This window comes from Anser anser (assembly GCF_964211835.1).
Source record: "Anser anser genome assembly, chromosome: 10".
NCBI classification, from domain to species: Eukaryota; Metazoa; Chordata; class Aves; order Anseriformes; family Anatidae; genus Anser; species Anser anser.
Window position 1 is genome coordinate 8,995,306 of NC_139730.1, and position 18,811 is coordinate 9,014,116.

The window sequence follows — 18,811 nt, forward strand, 5'->3', positions numbered from 1 at the left end:
CTTTAAGGTGTGCATATAGGCTGGATGTAGAAAGACGCTTTTTAGGGACTGGAGAGTGTGTGTAACTACAGCCATTTCAAGCAAGTGCAAATAACAGTGCATAATTGGTCCTAACTGTATAGGATACCTTGTGCAAGTTTTCCTTTGCAAACCTGTTGTGGTTACTTGTATGGTGCAATTTTTTTGGCTGCCTAAACATCTCACAAGCCGTAAACACAATAATCAGTCTGCTTCTGAATCAAGCATAGACCTATAGTTGTATGTATCTCATGTCCTGTAAGATCATAATAGAAAGAACAAGTTTTTGAGGTGCCTACTGAATTTTTCTAGCTTTTTAATAAAAAAGTGTGAACCGGTTTACATCATCATATAATCCTTCTCTTTGAGTAGTTTTGTTTTAAAGATGTGACTGATGAAGTACATTTTTTATTTTATTTTTTTAGAATAACAGTAGTTCTGTCAGTCTGTGGAGCATATAAATAAAACTAAAAGCTGTTTCAATTTGTTGTATTAAACTTGTATTTCCTTGACTTTGCAAAGTACCATTAAATAAGAGAAGCAGTCCTCTTTAAGGACTGTCAGCCAAGCATCAAATTGCTTATAAGCAGTATACAGTCGGACTTCAGGAGCATCACTCATGAGCCTGTGCAACCAATTCCACTTCCCTTCCTGTAACACAAGCTATATTCAGAGTGGCAGCATTGTAACAGGTAGGAGTAACTGGTAGTGAACAGAAATAATGAGTGCCATAGTGACATTAAAAAAAAAAAAGTCATGTAGGCAAATGCAGTTCTTTTAAGTCAGTGTTTACCTAACCATTTGGGCAGCCTCAAGTCTCTCTAGGCTTTCGAAAGTTACGTTTCATGCAAAACAAAGGTCAATGCAGAGCTTGAAGGAGCAGCAAAGTGCAAGCCAGCCAGCTGTGCATTTGATTTTTTTTTTAATTTTATTTTATTACTCAAAGTGAAGGTCACCCTGAACAGCAGGAAAACCCCTATTGTTTAGCGGCCTCTGGCTGTTGAGCACTGGGACTACTTAGAGAGAAGGGATTTTCAGGTGAAAGCGTAATGAATCTTACAATTCTAAATTTTGCTTTCCTCCTCACCTTCTTGGGGTCTGTTTCTCAATCCTATAGCCTCCTCCTTCAGCCCTTGACCTGAGGAAACAAAGACAGCATCTTGACAAAGATCCTTCACTTGCTTTGCGCTGGATCGGAGCACTATCCTCTGTGTGTGTTTGTTATTAACGGTGATCGTTATCACTGCATTGCTGTGTTGTTTTTTTCCCCAGCACCTCTTAGCAATCCTGTCATACAGAAAAGATGTTTCAGACCCCGAGAACTTGTGAGGCTACCATTGCCGGAGAGAAGTGACAGAATGAGCTGGTGGAGAAAGCAGTCTCCCTCTCACATTTCTGCCCCCAGGAATAAGACTGGGTCTGTGGTTGCATGAGCGTTTCTTTGGCAGTCGTACCAGCTTATGCAATCCTCACCTCGTTTCACCCTCTATTACTTTGGCATTTACAGCGTGAGTCACATTAAGGGGGCTGGTCCAGCCGAGAGCTAACCTAAGCAAAAAAAAAATCCCTTGGTTTTAGTAGAGATAGCTCTCTTTGGCCCACCTTATCATAGGGCTACTTGAACTCTGTGCTAGTGCAAAGGAGAAGCAGGGAATAGTTATGGATAAGGAGAAGACAGGACTTCAGGAGCAATAAAAGCATATGCCAAGCTGAAGTGGCTTTTTAACTGCGGCCTAAAAAACATGATTTGTTTGCAGAGTTAATTGCTTGCTCTATTTTTAACTCTCAGGATATGGGGAAGGATGGATATTTCTATTTCATTTTATACCCTTGGAGATTTTATTTTTCCCTGGAAATGGAACAATTGTCCGCTTGTTTATTGTACATTAATTGCAAACACATTGCAGCAACGGGAAAGCTGAACTGTATGTATGGTTTGAAATGCTCTAGAAAAGACAGCAGCTGAGACTTGATAGCAACAAATGGTGCTCCCAAGAAGGGTTTGCATGTGTCATGGGCATGATTAATTAGAATGGGTCAGATATTCAGAGTAATAATGTATTTTCCCTTTTTGTTCTTGGAAATCTGCAGATGGGAAAAACAAATCACTTTAAATATGCATGAGATCAGATCCCACAGTAGGATCCATTTGCAAAGACCTCTTTGTTCTTAGGATGCACTGATGAAACTTGATGGATGTTGGGGTTCAGATGCAGGTTCGGGGTTGGAGGTTGTGAAGTGGTTGAATAACGCAGAGCAGAGTGGGACCCTAATGCAAGTGAGAGCCTCTAAACAGCTACAAACAAAAAATCTCTGATGGCCCAGAAGATAGATAGAATTTAGAAAGAGTTAAGTACAAAGAAAAACAGCTTTTGAAGAATACCTCCACTGTGTTTACACTGGAGTGTATGATATTCAGCTTGGAGCTCCAGGCAGCACAGCACATTGTAATCCATATATAACGTCTTCCTTCTGCTTCCTTATAGCTAAGGTGAGATGAGGAACAGGATAAAGAGTCCCATCCATGCACAAAGCCTGCTTGAGACCCTCATGTTGAGAAGAAGTCTTTGCAAACTGTTTTAGCTGAGTAGATGAAGGATGCTGAAACTGTGGTCCTGTGACTGGAAGGAAGTGATGAAAACCAGAACCTCCAAAGCTTTCATTTTCAAGTGATTTAAAAATGACTAAGTCAATTTAGTTGCTAGCTGAAAAAGATTAATTGAGGTTACTTCTGGACAGGACTTGTATTCCAAGTTTAGTCTTGGCACAATATTTTATTGCCATATTTTATAAGTACAAAAAAAGTAGAACTTTATGATGGAAATGGTGACTGACCACAGCAAAAGTTAAGCTGATAAGTACCTTTTTAGAAGAAAAGACCATTGTGCTGCAATTTTCAGTGGTTCTTGAGTACTGTGGAAATATCACTCCATATTAGTTGAACAGAGGTTTGGATTGGGGAACCTGTCTCTCAGAACCTTCAAGTAATGTGTTGTCTGGTGGCGACGGTTTCATCATATGCAGTTTTCTATGCAGCTGCAAAACTTGCTGTTACCAAGCGCAGTTTGTACACACAGACAAAATGTAGATGCTGTAGATAGAGTCAAATTGTCTGTAGAAATGAGAAAAAAGAGTGTTAAATTCAAAAGAGGGCAATGTCAGAGACCAGTGGAGAAGCAAAGCAAAGCTTTCCATAGCACTGAACAGATGGAAAATGCTCAACAAACTGTAAACAACCATGTGAGAGACAAGATTAGGAGTAACTTCCCTTTGCAACAGATGCTCTTCCTGAAATTCAGCACAGGGTTTTTGTGCTGAGAGCTGTCTTATACCTCCACATCAATTCTTCAACTCTGATTTCTGCATGAGCTTTCTTAGAAGAAAGGGGCTTCTTCTCACACACACTGCCAGCCTGTGAGTGCAGATGTGACTCTTAGGCATGGTCAGCATTTTGAACTCCAACTTGAATTTACGTTTCAGGAGAGGATCCAACTGATACGAAGAAGAGTTGGATGAAATTCTTCCTTGGCTTCATGTGCAAAATTCTCCGAAGAGATTCAAAGACCGACTTGAGGCATGCCCAGAAACTCAGCTCTGGCAAATCGAGTGCCGCTACGCTTTAAATATCATCATCAGTAGCAGTAAAACTCATGATTAATAAAAAAGTAGTGTATTATCAAAACATTTAATTAATGGGATGACTTCTGCAATATATTAGCAAACCAGGGAGCTTTTCCTAATCTATTTGAAAATTGGGTCAGCCTGTTAATAATAATAATAAAAAATCTATTCAAGTTATCGGTGCCTGAAATTTTATACCAAAAAAAAAGTTCAGAAACGTCTTCTGACAGAATCTGTCTTTGTTCTGTTTTGCGGTGATTAAGATACTTGCCGAAGATAGATGTTTTTCTACCCAGAGCTGTTCAAATTCCTTGAAAAAGAAAAATTCTCTTTTGTTCATGTAAGCATGTCCTTGTCAAGACAGTTGACAAAACGAAGAGTGGTAGTAAAGCTTGTTTCAGAATTTATTCCTTGGCCTTTGGTTCTGAAGAGCACATTTATCAGAGTTTTATGCATCAGGAAGGTACTGTGCATGTGTAGGGCTGTTTCAACTGGCAGCGTTTTATTTCTTTATTTTTTCTTCTTACTTCTGTGAACTCTTTTGAGTGCATGAACTCTAAACAACCATCTGCCTCTGAAACATGCCCAGCCCAGCAGCTTAGGAAGTCAGAGTACAGAGAATTAAAACCAGATCTCAATACTTCAGATTTTAATGTCTTAGCACAGGATGACTGACCTAGTAAGACCATTAGCCTCTGGACAGGTAGGGAACAAGTTGTATTATTTTTATTTTTATAGAGAGAATTAATAGCTACATGTGTCTTTTATTCGGGGATAAAACAGCGGTTCATCATCCACCATTTTCATTGAATGTCCATGAAACTTAACAACCTCTAGGATGAAGAGAAGCAGTCATCCCGTAAACAACATACGGTACCAGCAGGCAGGTGGAAGAGGAGGAGATGAAGTTTCCATATACATGATATGAGACGTCCTGAAGTCTTCTAAGTCTCTGCAGAACTGTCTGAACCTTGACTCTTAATGTTTTATGGGATTTTCCACCCAACCACACCCCGCTTTATTCCATGGAAGGGTGGAAGCCTGGGACAGCTGTGCCAGGATTATTGCACCTGCAGGGGAAGGGAACAGAAATTTTTGAAAACAGAAGCATTGAGTTTGTCCCTGCTTTTTCAAGATGTGAGTTCACGGTCTTGTGTAGAACGTACAAGTGGTTCATGTGAACTGGGTATTTCAGGATTCAGTCTGGTTTTATGGTGGAAAAAGCTAATTCTGGCAAGGCATCTTCTCATATTTAAATCCTGGAAAATATGCAGCTAATTTCTGACAAATACCAAATCACCACGTGTTACCTGTTTTTCAGCAAAGGTATGTGGTCCCACCGGCATTGCAGAGAATGAAGAGGATGTTTCAGATGTAAGGCTTTCCAAACCCGCCAGCCCATTTCTGTGCCATTGTTCCAAAGAACAAAAATCTGCCCACAGCTTTGTGGACTGTTTGTTCTGGTAGCAAGGTCACAGTACCAGCCAGAGATGGCATTTGAACTTGGGCAATGCCATGCAAAGGAATTAGTGTTTTTCTGCTGTAGACTGTTCAACTTGTTTTTACATGTCAGATGAAGGAAATGAGTGTTTTGCTTCCCCCAACCCTGTTCTGTTTGCAAGGAAATGAATTAGTACAGTAGATGCTTAGGAGCATGAAACAAGAAAGCTGTGCCGCTATGGCACGTACATCTTGGATCTCCCACTAATGTGCTTAGAAGTTATGCCCAAAGCCTCTGTGTTTCCCACTTCTCTTCTGTTGATGTTTGATTTGATATACTGTGGTTTGCCAACTCTGTCTGACAAAATAAAAAGCTTGGTGGGTGAATGAGGTTTGTCTGAATCTGTGAATGTACTGAGATCCAGAAGGAAGACAAGGAAACTTTTAAACATTCTGCGCATTAAATTACATGTATGGGACTTGAGGTTTCCTTTACAAGTGAAACACACAGTTTTTCGGTTGAAGTGGATGGAACAAATCATTCATTTGTGACTGTGTGAGCAGTGAATGTGGTTGCATGGTCTTACAGGGGCAAAGAGGAGCATGGAATTTAGCTTTTTGTGTTGTTCGTGCGAGGAAGAGGACTTAGGTTATTTCTGCCCTTTGACACACTGGACAATATCACAGAAATAGAAGAATGTAGTTTCCTCTCAAAAAAATAGGTACTTTCAAATGATCATATTTTAAATGTATGGTACATTTAATCTCTTTAACTTATTCCAAGAGAATTTTGTTTTGCTTTGGTCTCAAGGGTTGTTTCTGGGGAAAAAAAAAATCCCAAATGTTGGGAGAAGTCAGCTGTGCATAAAACAGTTCATAAAGTAACTCCTACACAAACACACAGATCCAGTGGTCTCCCTGCTGCTAAGGCACTTGGTATGGGTGGATAGTACTGGAAGGAAAACCAGTGATAATAAATTCAACTTTTAACGTGACTTTACTAATTATAATGGTTGTTTAAAGAGGTTAGTACATGTTTTTACAAAAATAAGGAAGCAGCTTTAGCCTAGTACTCTAAGACAGACTTATAACACCTGAATAGCATTAGGGAATGCTTTTAGGGTGGATTTTCAGGTGCTTGGGCATGCATGTGCAAGTGGGTTTTGTGGTTGTTATTTCTCTTTAGTCTTCATCGTGAGTTTCTCACTTGGAAAGTGCCATGTACTTAGGTCTGTTATCACAGATGTTTGACTGGATCATTTTCAATTGCTGGATTTTTTTTTCTGTTGTTGTTTTAATGTTCAATATTTATTCAACCTGCTCTGTTTTGTTATACTGTGTTCATACATGATGAAATATATGGAGTTAGCAATTTTTCCCCTTTTGAAAAAGATTAGCGTTTCACAAATACCTTACAAAAATGTTCAACTTTTTTGGTTAGCACGTTGCCAGTAAAGCAGTCCAAGTGTGCCTCGTGGAGCCTTTTGGCACTGGCCCTGCTTGCAGCCCACTGTAAATCTCGGATGGTTCAACGGAAACTCCTCAGATGCTGGGAGGGTGCAGTATTAGCTTTAACATCTGCCCTGTGGGGAAGCAGCTTTTCCTTCAGTCACATTAGACTCCTGTGCTGTCTCAATTAAGTTAATACAATACAATACAATATTTTACTGTTGTGTGATGAGTTGTAGGAGCAGGAGGAGTGGTGCCGTGGAGTGATAGTCTTCCACCCCAAGCATCTGCTTTCTTCAAGTGGGGGATAACTGGCTTAACCCATGCTGCTGGCATCTTTTCCTCCTTAGCTCAAGCTCTTCTATTTCATAGTAGAGGGACAGCAGAGGCTTCACTTCCACATTCTTTTTCTATTCCCTGCCAGCTTGCTGGGACTGTGGCACCCACCTGCCCTGCCCTGGTCCTGCACAGAGCCATGTGGAGGGAAATGCTTCCCGTATGTCAGGACACTGCTAGCGTGGTAATGTGGCCTATCACCAGTTTTCTGTGATGTGATCACAGAATCATAGAATATCCTGAGTTGGTAAGGGACCCACAAGGACCACTGAGCGCAACTCCTGGGTCTGCATAGATCCACTAAAAATCAAACTGTGTCTGAGAGCATTGTCCAAACGCTTCTGGAACTCTGGCAGGCTCAGTGCTGTGATCACTGCCCTGGGGAGTCTGTTCCAGTGCCTGACAACCCTCTCGGTGAAGAACCTTTTCCTAACACCCAGCCTAACCTTCCCCTATACCAGCTCCATGACATCCCTCGGGTCCTGTCGCTGTCCCCAGAGAGCAGAGCTCAGCGCCTGCCCCTCCGCTCCCCTCGTGAGGGAGCTGCAGGCCGCCATGAGGCCTCCCCTCGGCCTGCTCTGCTCTGAACAAACCAAGGGACCTCAGCCGCTCCTCATGTCTTCCCCTCTAGGCCCTTCACCATCTTCATAGCCCTCCTTTGGACACTCTGTCTGTTTTATTGTAGTGCCTTAGATCTGAAGTTAAGTCACCAAGCATATTCTTCTTTCTGTTTTTATAGTGTGGAGACTTCTGCGTGTAATGCATAAATGTCTTGAGTCTTCAAAAAGAGAATTAAAACCTGTTACGATGTTTTGCCACATATACCGTATCTTCATTGAACTAAAGGAGTAGAGGAGTAGCCTATGTCAAGCAACCAGCTTCCCTGGGCATTTTGTTTTCTTCCTGCTTTCTTACCCTTCTTTTGTTTAAATTTAGTTCTGTCCACAGCAAAATATCTCAAAAAGTCATCCAGCATTCATTACTTATTTTCTCTAATGGGCTGTTCCATTGTGTGTCACTGGCTCGTGGAACAGACCACAGCCTAATTTCAGAACCAGATGATACTAATATTTACTAATAAAACATATATTCCAGTTATTTGAGTTTGATAATGAAATACAAATAATTCAGAACGCAAGAATTTGAAGCTTTTTTGGCAGAAGTGTTTTTCAGTAAAGCTTCCTGCTGAGCATTCAAGTGGAACAAATAGTTTAAATTAAAAGCTACTTACAAGCTTTATGTATTTATTTATTAAGCAGCTGTGAATGGTAAAAGAATAAATTGCATCTTAGAGTTAGTTTGGATGGCTTTCCTGTGGTGGGAGTTTCTGCTAATGGTACTTTGGAGTTTTCTGGGGTTTTAGATCCTTTTTCTAGCTGTAGAAAGTCTGCTTTGTCTTTGAGGAGTTTTGTATCTTGGGTCTTTGGCAGGCCTTAGTGTGATAATTTTCTTCTGCTCCTTCAAATACATCTGATAGTTGTTACAGAATTGCTGCCACAACTGTGCCCAGTTCATGGAGACATGAACTCAGTGGTATTTATTGGTTTAGAAGTACCTGTGGAGGTCAGAATAGGTCTTTCAGGCCTTACGCAGCATTTTAGCACGATAAAGCTGCTGCACAAGTTTAAATGGTCAATGCAAAGATGGAAAAAGAGAGGATCACCATCCCACTTTACAGGTGGGGAACTGGAAATAGAGAGAGAGTGCTGTTGTATTTTTGTATAAGGAGAGCTCAGGTGTATGACCTTGCAGAAACTACTTTAGTTAGCACGGTGAATATTTCCCATACGTAAGATAACTTGTTAAGAGTTCCAAATACTTTTAGTCCTCCTTTTTTTTTTTTTTTTGGCGTTATAACTTAACTTTTATGATATGCTTTGAATTATTTGCTTGGGATTTTTTTGGTCCATTTTTTCCAGGTCCATCAGCGCAGAAAATTGCTTGTGATCTGTAATACTATCCATTCAGATAGTCCCTTAAAGTTAATTCAACAGCGTGTCTTAAAAGCCCACATAGTTTCATTTTTAATTTAATTAAAAGGATGCATATTTGCCCAACACTGTGGAGAATTACATGATGCAGTCTGGCTACTCAAACATGAAGGCAGTCAGAGCAGAGACCTTTTGGCCTCATGAGCTTTTATAAGAACAAGTTGTATTAGGCTAACAGCTATGTAATGTGAGGGGGTTCTTATTAAAAAAACAAGGGGGGATGGGGAGGAGGTTTTTCAATTCCCCCTTTGCTGGTTAGTGTCTCCAGTTGGTAAGCAGGGGACAGACAGATTTTAAAAATAGCTACATTTCAATTGCATTACTTCGTCTCTTTTGAAAAAAAAAATACGTTGCTGTTGATTGGATCGGCTCTTCATTCTATTATAAGAATGTCATAACTTGACTCTAACGCTTATACAACGCCTTTTGCAATTAGATGATGTAAACCTTAATATCACTAGAGAGGGTCAAATAGTCCCCCTGAGGAGCTAGACCAGTGAGAAAAATGAGCTTTGATGGCTTATATTTATAAATGGAACATTATCCATCATTAAGGATAGGTAGTTCAGGAATTTTTTCATGAGTGCAAAAGGAAAAATGAGCAACAGAAAGCATTTTGTGGTTCTAAGTAGCATCATGAACGTGGGGTATTCAATTTAAGTGCAGTTTATTTTCCTCATTTGGGCTAATTCATTTCAGGTTTTATACTGGTACACCAAGAGCTTATCACTGGATTTAAAGACAGATAAATCAGCCACCCAGTCTTTAGTCTTTTTTTGGAAGTGTAGTCGTACATTTCACGTATAAGCTGATTATGCCCCCATAAGCACAAAGTTGCCATGAGACTTTATGGACTTTCTGAGAATCACTGTAGATTATGTTACTGAGAATTACTGTCTACATCTACAGTGTGTGATAACTGGTATTGCTTTTGTGAACTCAGGCCCTGATCCTGACGGCACCTCCTGCTTCTGGCTGACCAAGTGAAAATAATTCTCTTTTGCTTCAGTTTTTTCATCTCTAAAATAGGAATAAGGGTATGGATCTGCTTTGAATGTTACTTTAACGTCTGCTAACAAGAAGTACATGCTTGCAGCTAGTTATTTGTTTTGTATACTGATGTATTTGCTTATTGATATATTAGTGATGCTTTGTAAAGTGGGATACAGTGCTGCTTATTGCTATGTGATAAAACAAGTGCACAAGAGCAGAGAAGCCTTATGCCTGTGAGAGCTAAAGCAGTTTCATAACATTTGTGTGGAAGGCACTCATCTTCAGAGCAAGAGCAACCGCATTTTATCCATGCCATCCCATGATCTTCTTGGTTGATGTGAGTGCAGAATAATGACAGCTGGGAAGCCCTTTGTGGTCCCTGATTTTGTTCCTGGCTGTGTAAGGCTGACTGATTTAACATTTGCGTGATATTCTCAAGGGATGTTGGCATATCATCATCCCTATGGCTTCATTCTTCTGGATGCCTGGGGTTATTCTGCATGGCGTGGTTACTCTGCACAACACACACTGTTGAGCAGTCGAGCAACATCCCGACTCGATGCTAGAAGACCTGCATACATGCAGTCTGTCAATATGTCCAGTTTTCCTTGTGAAATGGCAAGTGGGACATGGGACAAAGGCAGGGAAGAGCTATGACTTGTTCCTCTAGGTCCCTAGCTACGAGATTCCACATGCACCTTCTCTGCATAGCTGAGAATTATTGAATGCTGGAAGCACTGCTGTGTCAGTGGCGTTTGTGCCCCATTTGGCTTTGCGTGTTGTCACCCAGCAGAGTCTTGTCCCATGCTCCTGGCCCTGCTATGCCCTGTTCCACCCAGGTGCCACCTCCAACCCTCCCAGTCCCACAGGGGGCATGGGGTGACACTGGAAGCAGCATTTATTTCCTTTGCCCACCTCTGCGTGCTGCTGTCACTATCCTTTTTGGTAAAGCCTAAGGATTAAAGCTGCTTTGTATTGAGCCTCTTGGATGCCTGAAGATCCCAGGAGGGGTTGGACCATGACATGGAATCCTATACGGCAGCAGAGAGAGGTATAAATGGTGTATTGCTGTACAGCCTTGGAGGTAGGGTGAAGTCTCTGGTGGGAAAGTCACATCATCTCTGCAGCCAAACCAGCTGGGAAGCAAGGGCAGGAGGTGTGCATGGGGTTGTGATTGTTTTCCATGCAAAATCCAAGGACTCCTGCACCCAGAGGGGAGACAGCCTGGAGAACAGCCCCCAACAGCACCCAGACCCTCAACCACTTTCCACGCGTGAATTAAACCTATGTGTACACTCTCAACAACGCAGCTCCGATACTTCACATAAATCTGACACGTGAAAGAGAAGAGCCTCCCGTCTGGTAGGAACCCATCTGTTCTGCATCCTTCCAAGTCCTGGCAGCTGTCCCGCGTGGCGGTGCTGCGTCTGATTCAGGAGAAAGTGAGTGTGTTAAGGAACGCCAGTGCCAGCGTGCTGGGGTTGCTCATGGCAGGGCGATCTGGTGAATGAGTTAAGCATCACGAGGTAGCAAATGTGTTTTGTAAAAACAACCTCATCAGGCGCTTTATTTCAAGAACTGTGTGTTCCTTGTGACTTCTTTGTGTATTTTAAGTGCTATTAAGAATTGGTGTTTTTGTGGTAGGTTTAAAAGACCGTTATGAAGTAGTGGTGTTAAAATAAACAACAGATTAGCAGGTACTGCCTGTGAGATCTGCACTGCAGCCTCTGAGGGGAGTGAGAGGAATGCTGTAAAATCAGTGTTGGCTTTTGGGTGCACGCTGTAACTGGTGCCAGTCAGGTGGTTCTGTCCCTGGTTTGTAATACGAAGTTTTGATGGTCATAAGTGCACCTATTTTTGAAATATTTAGGCTATTCTTCTTGCTCGTGTTTGTGCTCCCCTTTCAATGAGGGGCCAAAGAGGCATTTTTCGTGGGTACGGTTTTACTAGGATTGTGTTGTTCAGCGTGTTCACTCCATGTAGTTCCTATTTTGGTGTTGAGATGCTGAAGGAATGCTCTCTTTTTGGAAGGTACTTGGATGGCCAGCAGCATATTTCCGGGCTGTGGCAGTTTCTTCTCAATCTGAGTGCATATTGTTTTATTTGTATATTGCAAGCGGCCTCTGGTTTTTATGAACATGATTTCCTGGAGGGAGAACACCCATATTGTGTTCGTATTTCTATTTTGATTCTTAGCATATTTGTAGATCATCTGTAATTTTTTTTATATTGGGATCCACAGGGTGGAAGTTTATTTATTAAACTTAATAAAGCTTAAAACACTTGCTGAGATGCATTAAACATGAGACATAACTGCATCTCTTACTATTATAATGGTATCCATTTTTAAATTGTCTTTTTTTCTTTTAATTGTTGATTTAATGCAAAATAATTACTTTGCTCTGGCATGAGTTTAGCAAGAGTAATTTAAAATAAATTGATGAATTGTAGGCTATCTAAGCTTATTGACAGTATTTTGTTTATGTATTCATAATGCATCTATTGTTTTCAAGAACAATTCTGTCAGCTGGTGTAAAGCTGAATTTTCAGCAGTAGTTGGTGGATATGTGCAGACTGGTAATGGAGAGGGGGCGAAAAAAAAGCGTTAGTTTTCTGGAACTTGGTTGTTTGTCCCAAGCAGTGGACAAGTGGACAACATCTTGTACCTGCTGGGCTGTTGTTGGAGAATCAGCCTTCCAACCACCGCTGCTGCCTTCACATCTTCACATCCTTCCTATACCAAAATACAGTAACAGAGACCACTCTGTGATGCTGGCTCTCCTGGATGACCAAGTCTTTTCTATGCTTCCTCCCTACAAAATCATAAATGATAAGTAGTTCATTTGCAGGGTTGCGCTTCTGTGTGATGGGCTGGCAGCTAGTAGTTGAGAGTCCATATCACTGCTGCTGCTTTCTGAAGGCTTCTCATACGAGCAGGGAGCATCAACACAGAATAAGGCTTTTGTTTTCTGACATTTCAGTTTGCGGGTCAGCTTACGTTTGTATCTGTATCCAGAAGTTTCAGTACCTTGACCATCACTTCTATTTTATTTTCATTATTTCCTCTTGTTTTCCTGCATCCCTGTCTTGCTTTTTCTGTTTTTGTAGTAAGATAAAGATGTTTATAGTTTTCATAAAAATTTTTTGGTGCAGTATTCCTGCGTTCTGTTTTTCTTCCCTGAGTAGCCTGTGGAGTGTTTTTGATGAACACAGAGTCATCTTTTGTTATCTTGTCCAAACCAAACTTAGTTTCACCTTCATTTTATTTTGCCTGGAAAGAAGTGTGTAGACAATCCAGTGGCAGAGAATAATTATGAAATATCCGGCTTGTTCTTTCTAAGGCAAGAGACTATCCTCTACAGCATGAAGTTTGCTGGGTTGCTGAAGGTTATTGTTTTGAAGGCAATGTGAGACTCCTTCTATTAGTTCAGACTGTTTCCTTATCAACTCCAAGATTCTGTGCAGGACAGCAGGTGATCTACTCATGAGCTGGAGGAAGATGGAAAGTTGTATCATGAGCTTTGCCAACAGTATTCTGGTGTGCATGAGGCCAAAACAAACCTATTCTGAACCAAGAAAGCAAGTAGAAGTAGCCTTTGGATGCAAAAGAAGGATATTTCCATGCTGCAAACTCCAGTCCTGGGTCTGGGTACCATATGATAGTTTTTGAAACAGACAAAGCAACTTGCATGGAATTTTTTTCAGAAGAATACACTCATGTAACGGGCTGTAACGGGCCCTTCTTTCTAATTACAGACTGGGGGATTCTTAGGAACTGGAAATCCAGCAGAGAAAGCATTTATGATAGAGTTAGGTGTAGATGCCTATGGAGTTTTGGATCCACCAAAAAAAAATAGAACTGAAAAACTAACAAAGAACAGGCTGTGTTTGATAATCGGACTATAAACCCTAGCACGCAGTGCTTATATGTGGAGGAACAAATTTTCTGGCAGGCTGGTGCTATTGTGTAAAGATGGATTTGAGCCAGACTTCCAGATTTGAAACCCCATGAATGCCGGTAGGCTCAGGCCAGGCTTTGGCTTGGGTTCATCTCAAGCATTGCAAGCACAGAAAAGGTATTTGAACATTCACAGTAGCAATTGGAGGTCCAAAAGGGGAAGGTATCTGCATAATCCGTTCACTGCTTGCACATACAAGGGGCTTATTACTGCCAATTTGAACCTTTGTCTCCTTGATTGTTACGAGAACATTTTTAGAGCATCTTTGAAAACACGCTGCAGCATAACACAAAGGGAGCGCTCCTGGCATGCATCCTCGCTATTTGAATTGGTTGCTTAACTATTCTCTTCAGTGGGAAGAGCTTTATTTAGCTTCTCTAATTTTACCCAAATAATAAGTCTCTTGCACATTGTCCTCAACTATGTGGTCCCCTCTGACAGCCCTTTCCTGTAGCAACAGCTGAGATCGGGTTCCTGAATTGCGTGGTGGATTCAGAGGACAACGGGTACATTACAGTTTAAGCAATGCTGCTGTCCGAAAGTGGACTCTAATGGGTAGATTTCAATAAATTATCAATTATATCCAGACCAACTGGAGTGATTTATGTGTTGGTTTTAATAAGCCTTGCGGTCATGTATTCACTTTCACTTTTGCAGCAGAGTAAACTCTGGTTTCCTCTGAATTGTGCAGCTGCTGTAAATGGTAACAAGGCACCAGTGTCAGTCACAGACATGCATCCTGTGCTTGCTGTGTCTGAGGGTTGTGTCTGAAGCTGGAGAGGGGAAAAGTTTCACGTGAAAGTGAACTACATGCAATTACCAATTTATGTGGAAGCTCATGGGGGATTCAGCTGGGGGTGGCACTGAATGGTGTTTCCCTGTTGAAATTGTTCTGCTTAAGAAACTAGAAGAAGAAAGGGAAAAAAATGCACGTACGCACTGTTCAGTTAGAGGAAGTTGTCAGAGCATCCTAAAATATTTCCTATTAATGAGAATATAATTGCCAACTTTTACATCAGATGTACTTTATGCAGGTTTCCCGTGGAGAAACCTAAATGAGCATTTATCACTACAGAGGCATTACTAGTGTAGAAGACACAGGAACACACAGAAATACGAATATTTTATGGTTCTGTGACAGAGCTATCACCAGAATGTACCATCTCCTTGAACTGAGCTGCACGTGTGGCACGAGGTTGTGATGTATGTTAGATTGCTTGCCTGCAGAGTGGGACCCACTGAGGTCCATCATGTGAGCAGCTGCAGTGAGTTGCAGATGATATTAAAGCAGGTAGCAGATGATTTTGCAACTCCGTGCTGGCAGGAGTGGAGTCCCCTTCCCAGAGTCAGGCGTGGAGTGGCAAAGAGCCCGGGGAGGAGACACGGCTGTGACTCCTGCCTTGAGCCCAGGTGAGGTCGTGTTGTTGCAGCTGCAGATTTTCACAGCAGTAAGAAGTTGTCACGAATATTTCCCTGCGCAGCATGGCCACACTCGTTGTGTGTAAATCTCATAGCAGGTTGTTTCTCAGTTTGCTCTACCAGACACGCTGCACACCTGATACCACCGGTACTATGAATTTAAAAGCTCCAACTTTATTGAGAGCCCTGTTATGCCATGTTTTAAGAAATCCCTCTTATTCCAGGGATGCACTGGCAGACTGGTTTGAGCTAAACTGAAAATTTTATCCTTGGTCTACTCAACTATAATTCTTTACCCTTTTAATACAATTTGTTCATAAACTTCTAGCAATATGTAAGACAAATTGCATGTTCTTTATCAAAATTGGTGATATATTGTTACAGCACACATGGCAGGCTGTTGAAACAAACTGCTGAGAGAGCTGTGTCATAATATCTATGTATCAAATATTTCTGACTCACCCCCACCCCCTGCAGTTATTTTGTAAGTCAGGGCAAAATTTAGACCGCTGTTTTTTATCTGGTACATACTTCTAAGGCATTGCTAAACAAAAAGTTAATCTTAAAAACTATGACTTCTTGTTGGGGGTTCCAGGCTTGCCAAAGGAACTTGTGTCAGCAATTTTAAGCTTAGCAGCCACGTAGCTCTGAAGTATATTTATAGATGCTCTTTCCTGACAAAAACTGCGAAATTTCCAGTGGCTGTTTGAGTTACGTTTATAGTCACAGCTTTTTGTTCACTAACATCACTTTAAGAATTCGTATAGAAATGAAGAAAAAACTGAAGTGCACAACAAAAAACTCTTCTTTTATTTACATGTATGGCAAAGTGATTGGATTCAAAGAGAAAAACACTTTTAATGGTTTGACTGAGCACGCATGCTCATGTGGACAGCTGTGGGGTCCTGCACATATGCGCATCTTTAACCTGTTTTGTACCGATTTTATTCCCATTCTTGGTTGGAGGTAAATACTTAAAGTTAAAGCAATTTTGAAATGCATATGGTTGGCAGTAGAGTTGTTTCAGAACTTAATTTTTGGACAGAGACTTTTGAGTAAGTCTGGTGAGGGAGACTTTGAATATATTCTGTATTTCTCCAATTTAGTACAGGCAGAGTAGGTTATATTTCTATAAATTTGGATACTGTCGTATCACAGTAAAGGCTTTAAAGTCATAGGCTTGTATCATTTCAATAATTGAAAGGTACTGTACCCACCATAAACATGTGGGTTTGCTCATGGCCTGTGTCATCAGCACTGGTGGCTGTAATTTAGTTGTCTAGCAGCTGTTCCACTGCATTTCTCTTGGCCACTGTCACTTCAGTGGTGTGTGGAGCCCTGAAGCGTTGTGGAGCTGGGCCAGTGATTCATTGCTAGTCCATTTTTGTAATAAACAACATTTTATATTCATCTGTTAATGACTGAGCTGTAGATGCAAAATAGAGGTTTGTCAGTTCTTTGATAAGCAGTAGGAGCCTAGATGATACCCTTACCCTGCTATTACTGATCTGAAGCTTTTTGTAGTACTCAATGCCTTCTGCTTTGTCTTAGGAGTGTGGAAAGATTAAGTTATGCTACTGCTTTGCTACCTTTGTGTTGTTTTTTTCCTGAAGACCTCCCCCAGTTTACTGTAGGAGCATCGGCTCAATTCTGCGTCCGTTTGTCCTCTTCTCATTGCTGTGTTTATGGAGCAAGGGGCTGAGCTTCATGGTCAGCTCACACAGATAAGCAGGGTCCGGCCATGGACCTTGCACAGAGTCGTGGTGAGTCAATTATCTCACGGATCCAGCTGAAATTTAACTTCAAAAAATACTGATGTGTCAGTTTTTGATCAACTCTGAAATGGCCGTACCACAGGTGCTGCTGTGACATATTTTGTGTCTCATCACCAAGGAGAAAAACTTGGTGTTACATGTTTCTTATCGTCGTTATAAGCCTGTATGTGTGAGGTGTTGTTACGATGGGGATTCTGGAGAGACAAACGAGCACAGGGAATGAGAAGCAGCCACCAGAGAAATGATGCCTGTTGCTTTATCCACACTTCTGGTAAGGAGCAGAGTAAGCAGATCAAGTCAATAAGCCATTCTTGCTGTAATTGCCTGCCCTGCTTCCAGACATTTGACCCTGGCTTGGAAGCTGGTCTAGGGCCAGTCAAGAAAAGAGCCATCACTCTTGTGACTCAGAGTCAGCTTTGCTGAAATCGTTAGTTAAGCATATAACCAATGTGAGACCAGGATCAAGCTGTTTTGTTGTTTGTTTGTTTGTTTTTTCTTTTTTTTTCCCCCACAGCGACTAATGACATTTAGTTTATGAGCTTATTGTCATTTTATAGTAAATGGGATTCAATTTATGTATTAAATGTTAGTTGCTCTCCCTGGCTTTTCTAGGACGAATCCTGGACTTGAAGACTGGAACGGTAAAGAAAGAGGGTCAGCAGTCCTCAATGAGAATGTGCATGGGATCGAGACGCTCTTTCATTTGCAGGATGAGGTATGTATACACTCCATGTTCCTGTTACAGTCCCTTCTCAAATTATAGGCTCCAGACATTGTGTTGCACTTATTTGACCTTGTTTAAAAGCTGAAGCTGTAATGACACATTCCTATTAAGAATTTCCAGAATGCTTACTTTTGTAACTGTAGTAAAACTGAAACTTGTTTTCCTTCATGATGAATGACAAAGCAGTACCTCATTTGTGTTGCAGTTATTTTTATCAGTATGGGGTGTTGTATGCTTTCCCCAGAGAACTGCATGACAACTTCATCCCTGGAATGTAAGCCATTGTCTCTTCTGGTCAAATTATTCGAATCAATACTTTGGGAACTGAGCTTTCGCAAGTGTAATGAAAGCCCAACTCTGTGTATTTTTCCAACAAACCAATAATATTAGAAGAATCTTGAAGACAAACAGGAATTCAGCTGCAAACTTGCCCGCTATGGAAGAATTAACCTAAGCCTGGTATGAATTAACCAGATGTCAGCTGGTTGATTCTAGATAAATGAGTAATTGTTGGAGGATTTTTATTTTGCAATTTTCCAGCTTCTCCTGTATTGCTTGGGCTTCCTAAGAGGTCTGCCTGCCCAGTGGTTCTGACTAGAGCTTTGTGGACACTTTTATTGTAGTGCAAACTGGATAAAATGTCTATTGCTGTTGCAATAACTTCCTCTCTGTGTGGTTGGGGGGGAAGTATGTAATTGCATCTGCAACCTATATCCAATATGTACTCTGAGAACAGATGATGTAGAATTTGTTATGGAATGGAACACACAAACCAAAATACTTGACACGTTACAACAGATCCATGTGCTTCTGTTAACTGTGGTGGATATTCTTCCAGTCATGCAAGGAGTCAGTATATATGGCTGTTAGGTGCCTTTGTAAGGGGCTTGTGTACTTCATGCCTGCAACGTCAGACTTGAAAGCTGTAGCTCCTTTTATGCCTTGGCATCCTCGGTCCATGCAAAGAGTCCCTGTGCTTTAGACTTCACTCTTTTTTGTAGTGATATATGCAGGGTAATGGCCATAATTTAAACAAATAACGAGTGTTGGAGGATGCAGTAAGAAATGTGTATTTCAACAGTAGCG

General features: G+C 41.2%; 1 protein-coding gene across 8 annotated transcripts in view; it reads left to right on the forward strand.

The window, feature by feature from the left end:
• ARNT2 (aryl hydrocarbon receptor nuclear translocator 2) overlaps positions 1 to 18,811 on the forward strand; it is a 107,435-nt gene that overhangs the window by 41,046 nt on the left and 47,578 nt on the right. For all 8 annotated transcript variants that reach the window (XM_083851288.1, XM_083851291.1, XM_083851287.1 and 5 more), the window contains one exon: positions 17,614 to 17,716. In XM_083851288.1, the coding sequence (XP_083707414.1) occupies positions 17,614 to 17,716 (103 nt within the window). The remainder of the gene's footprint in view (positions 1 to 17,613; positions 17,717 to 18,811) is intronic.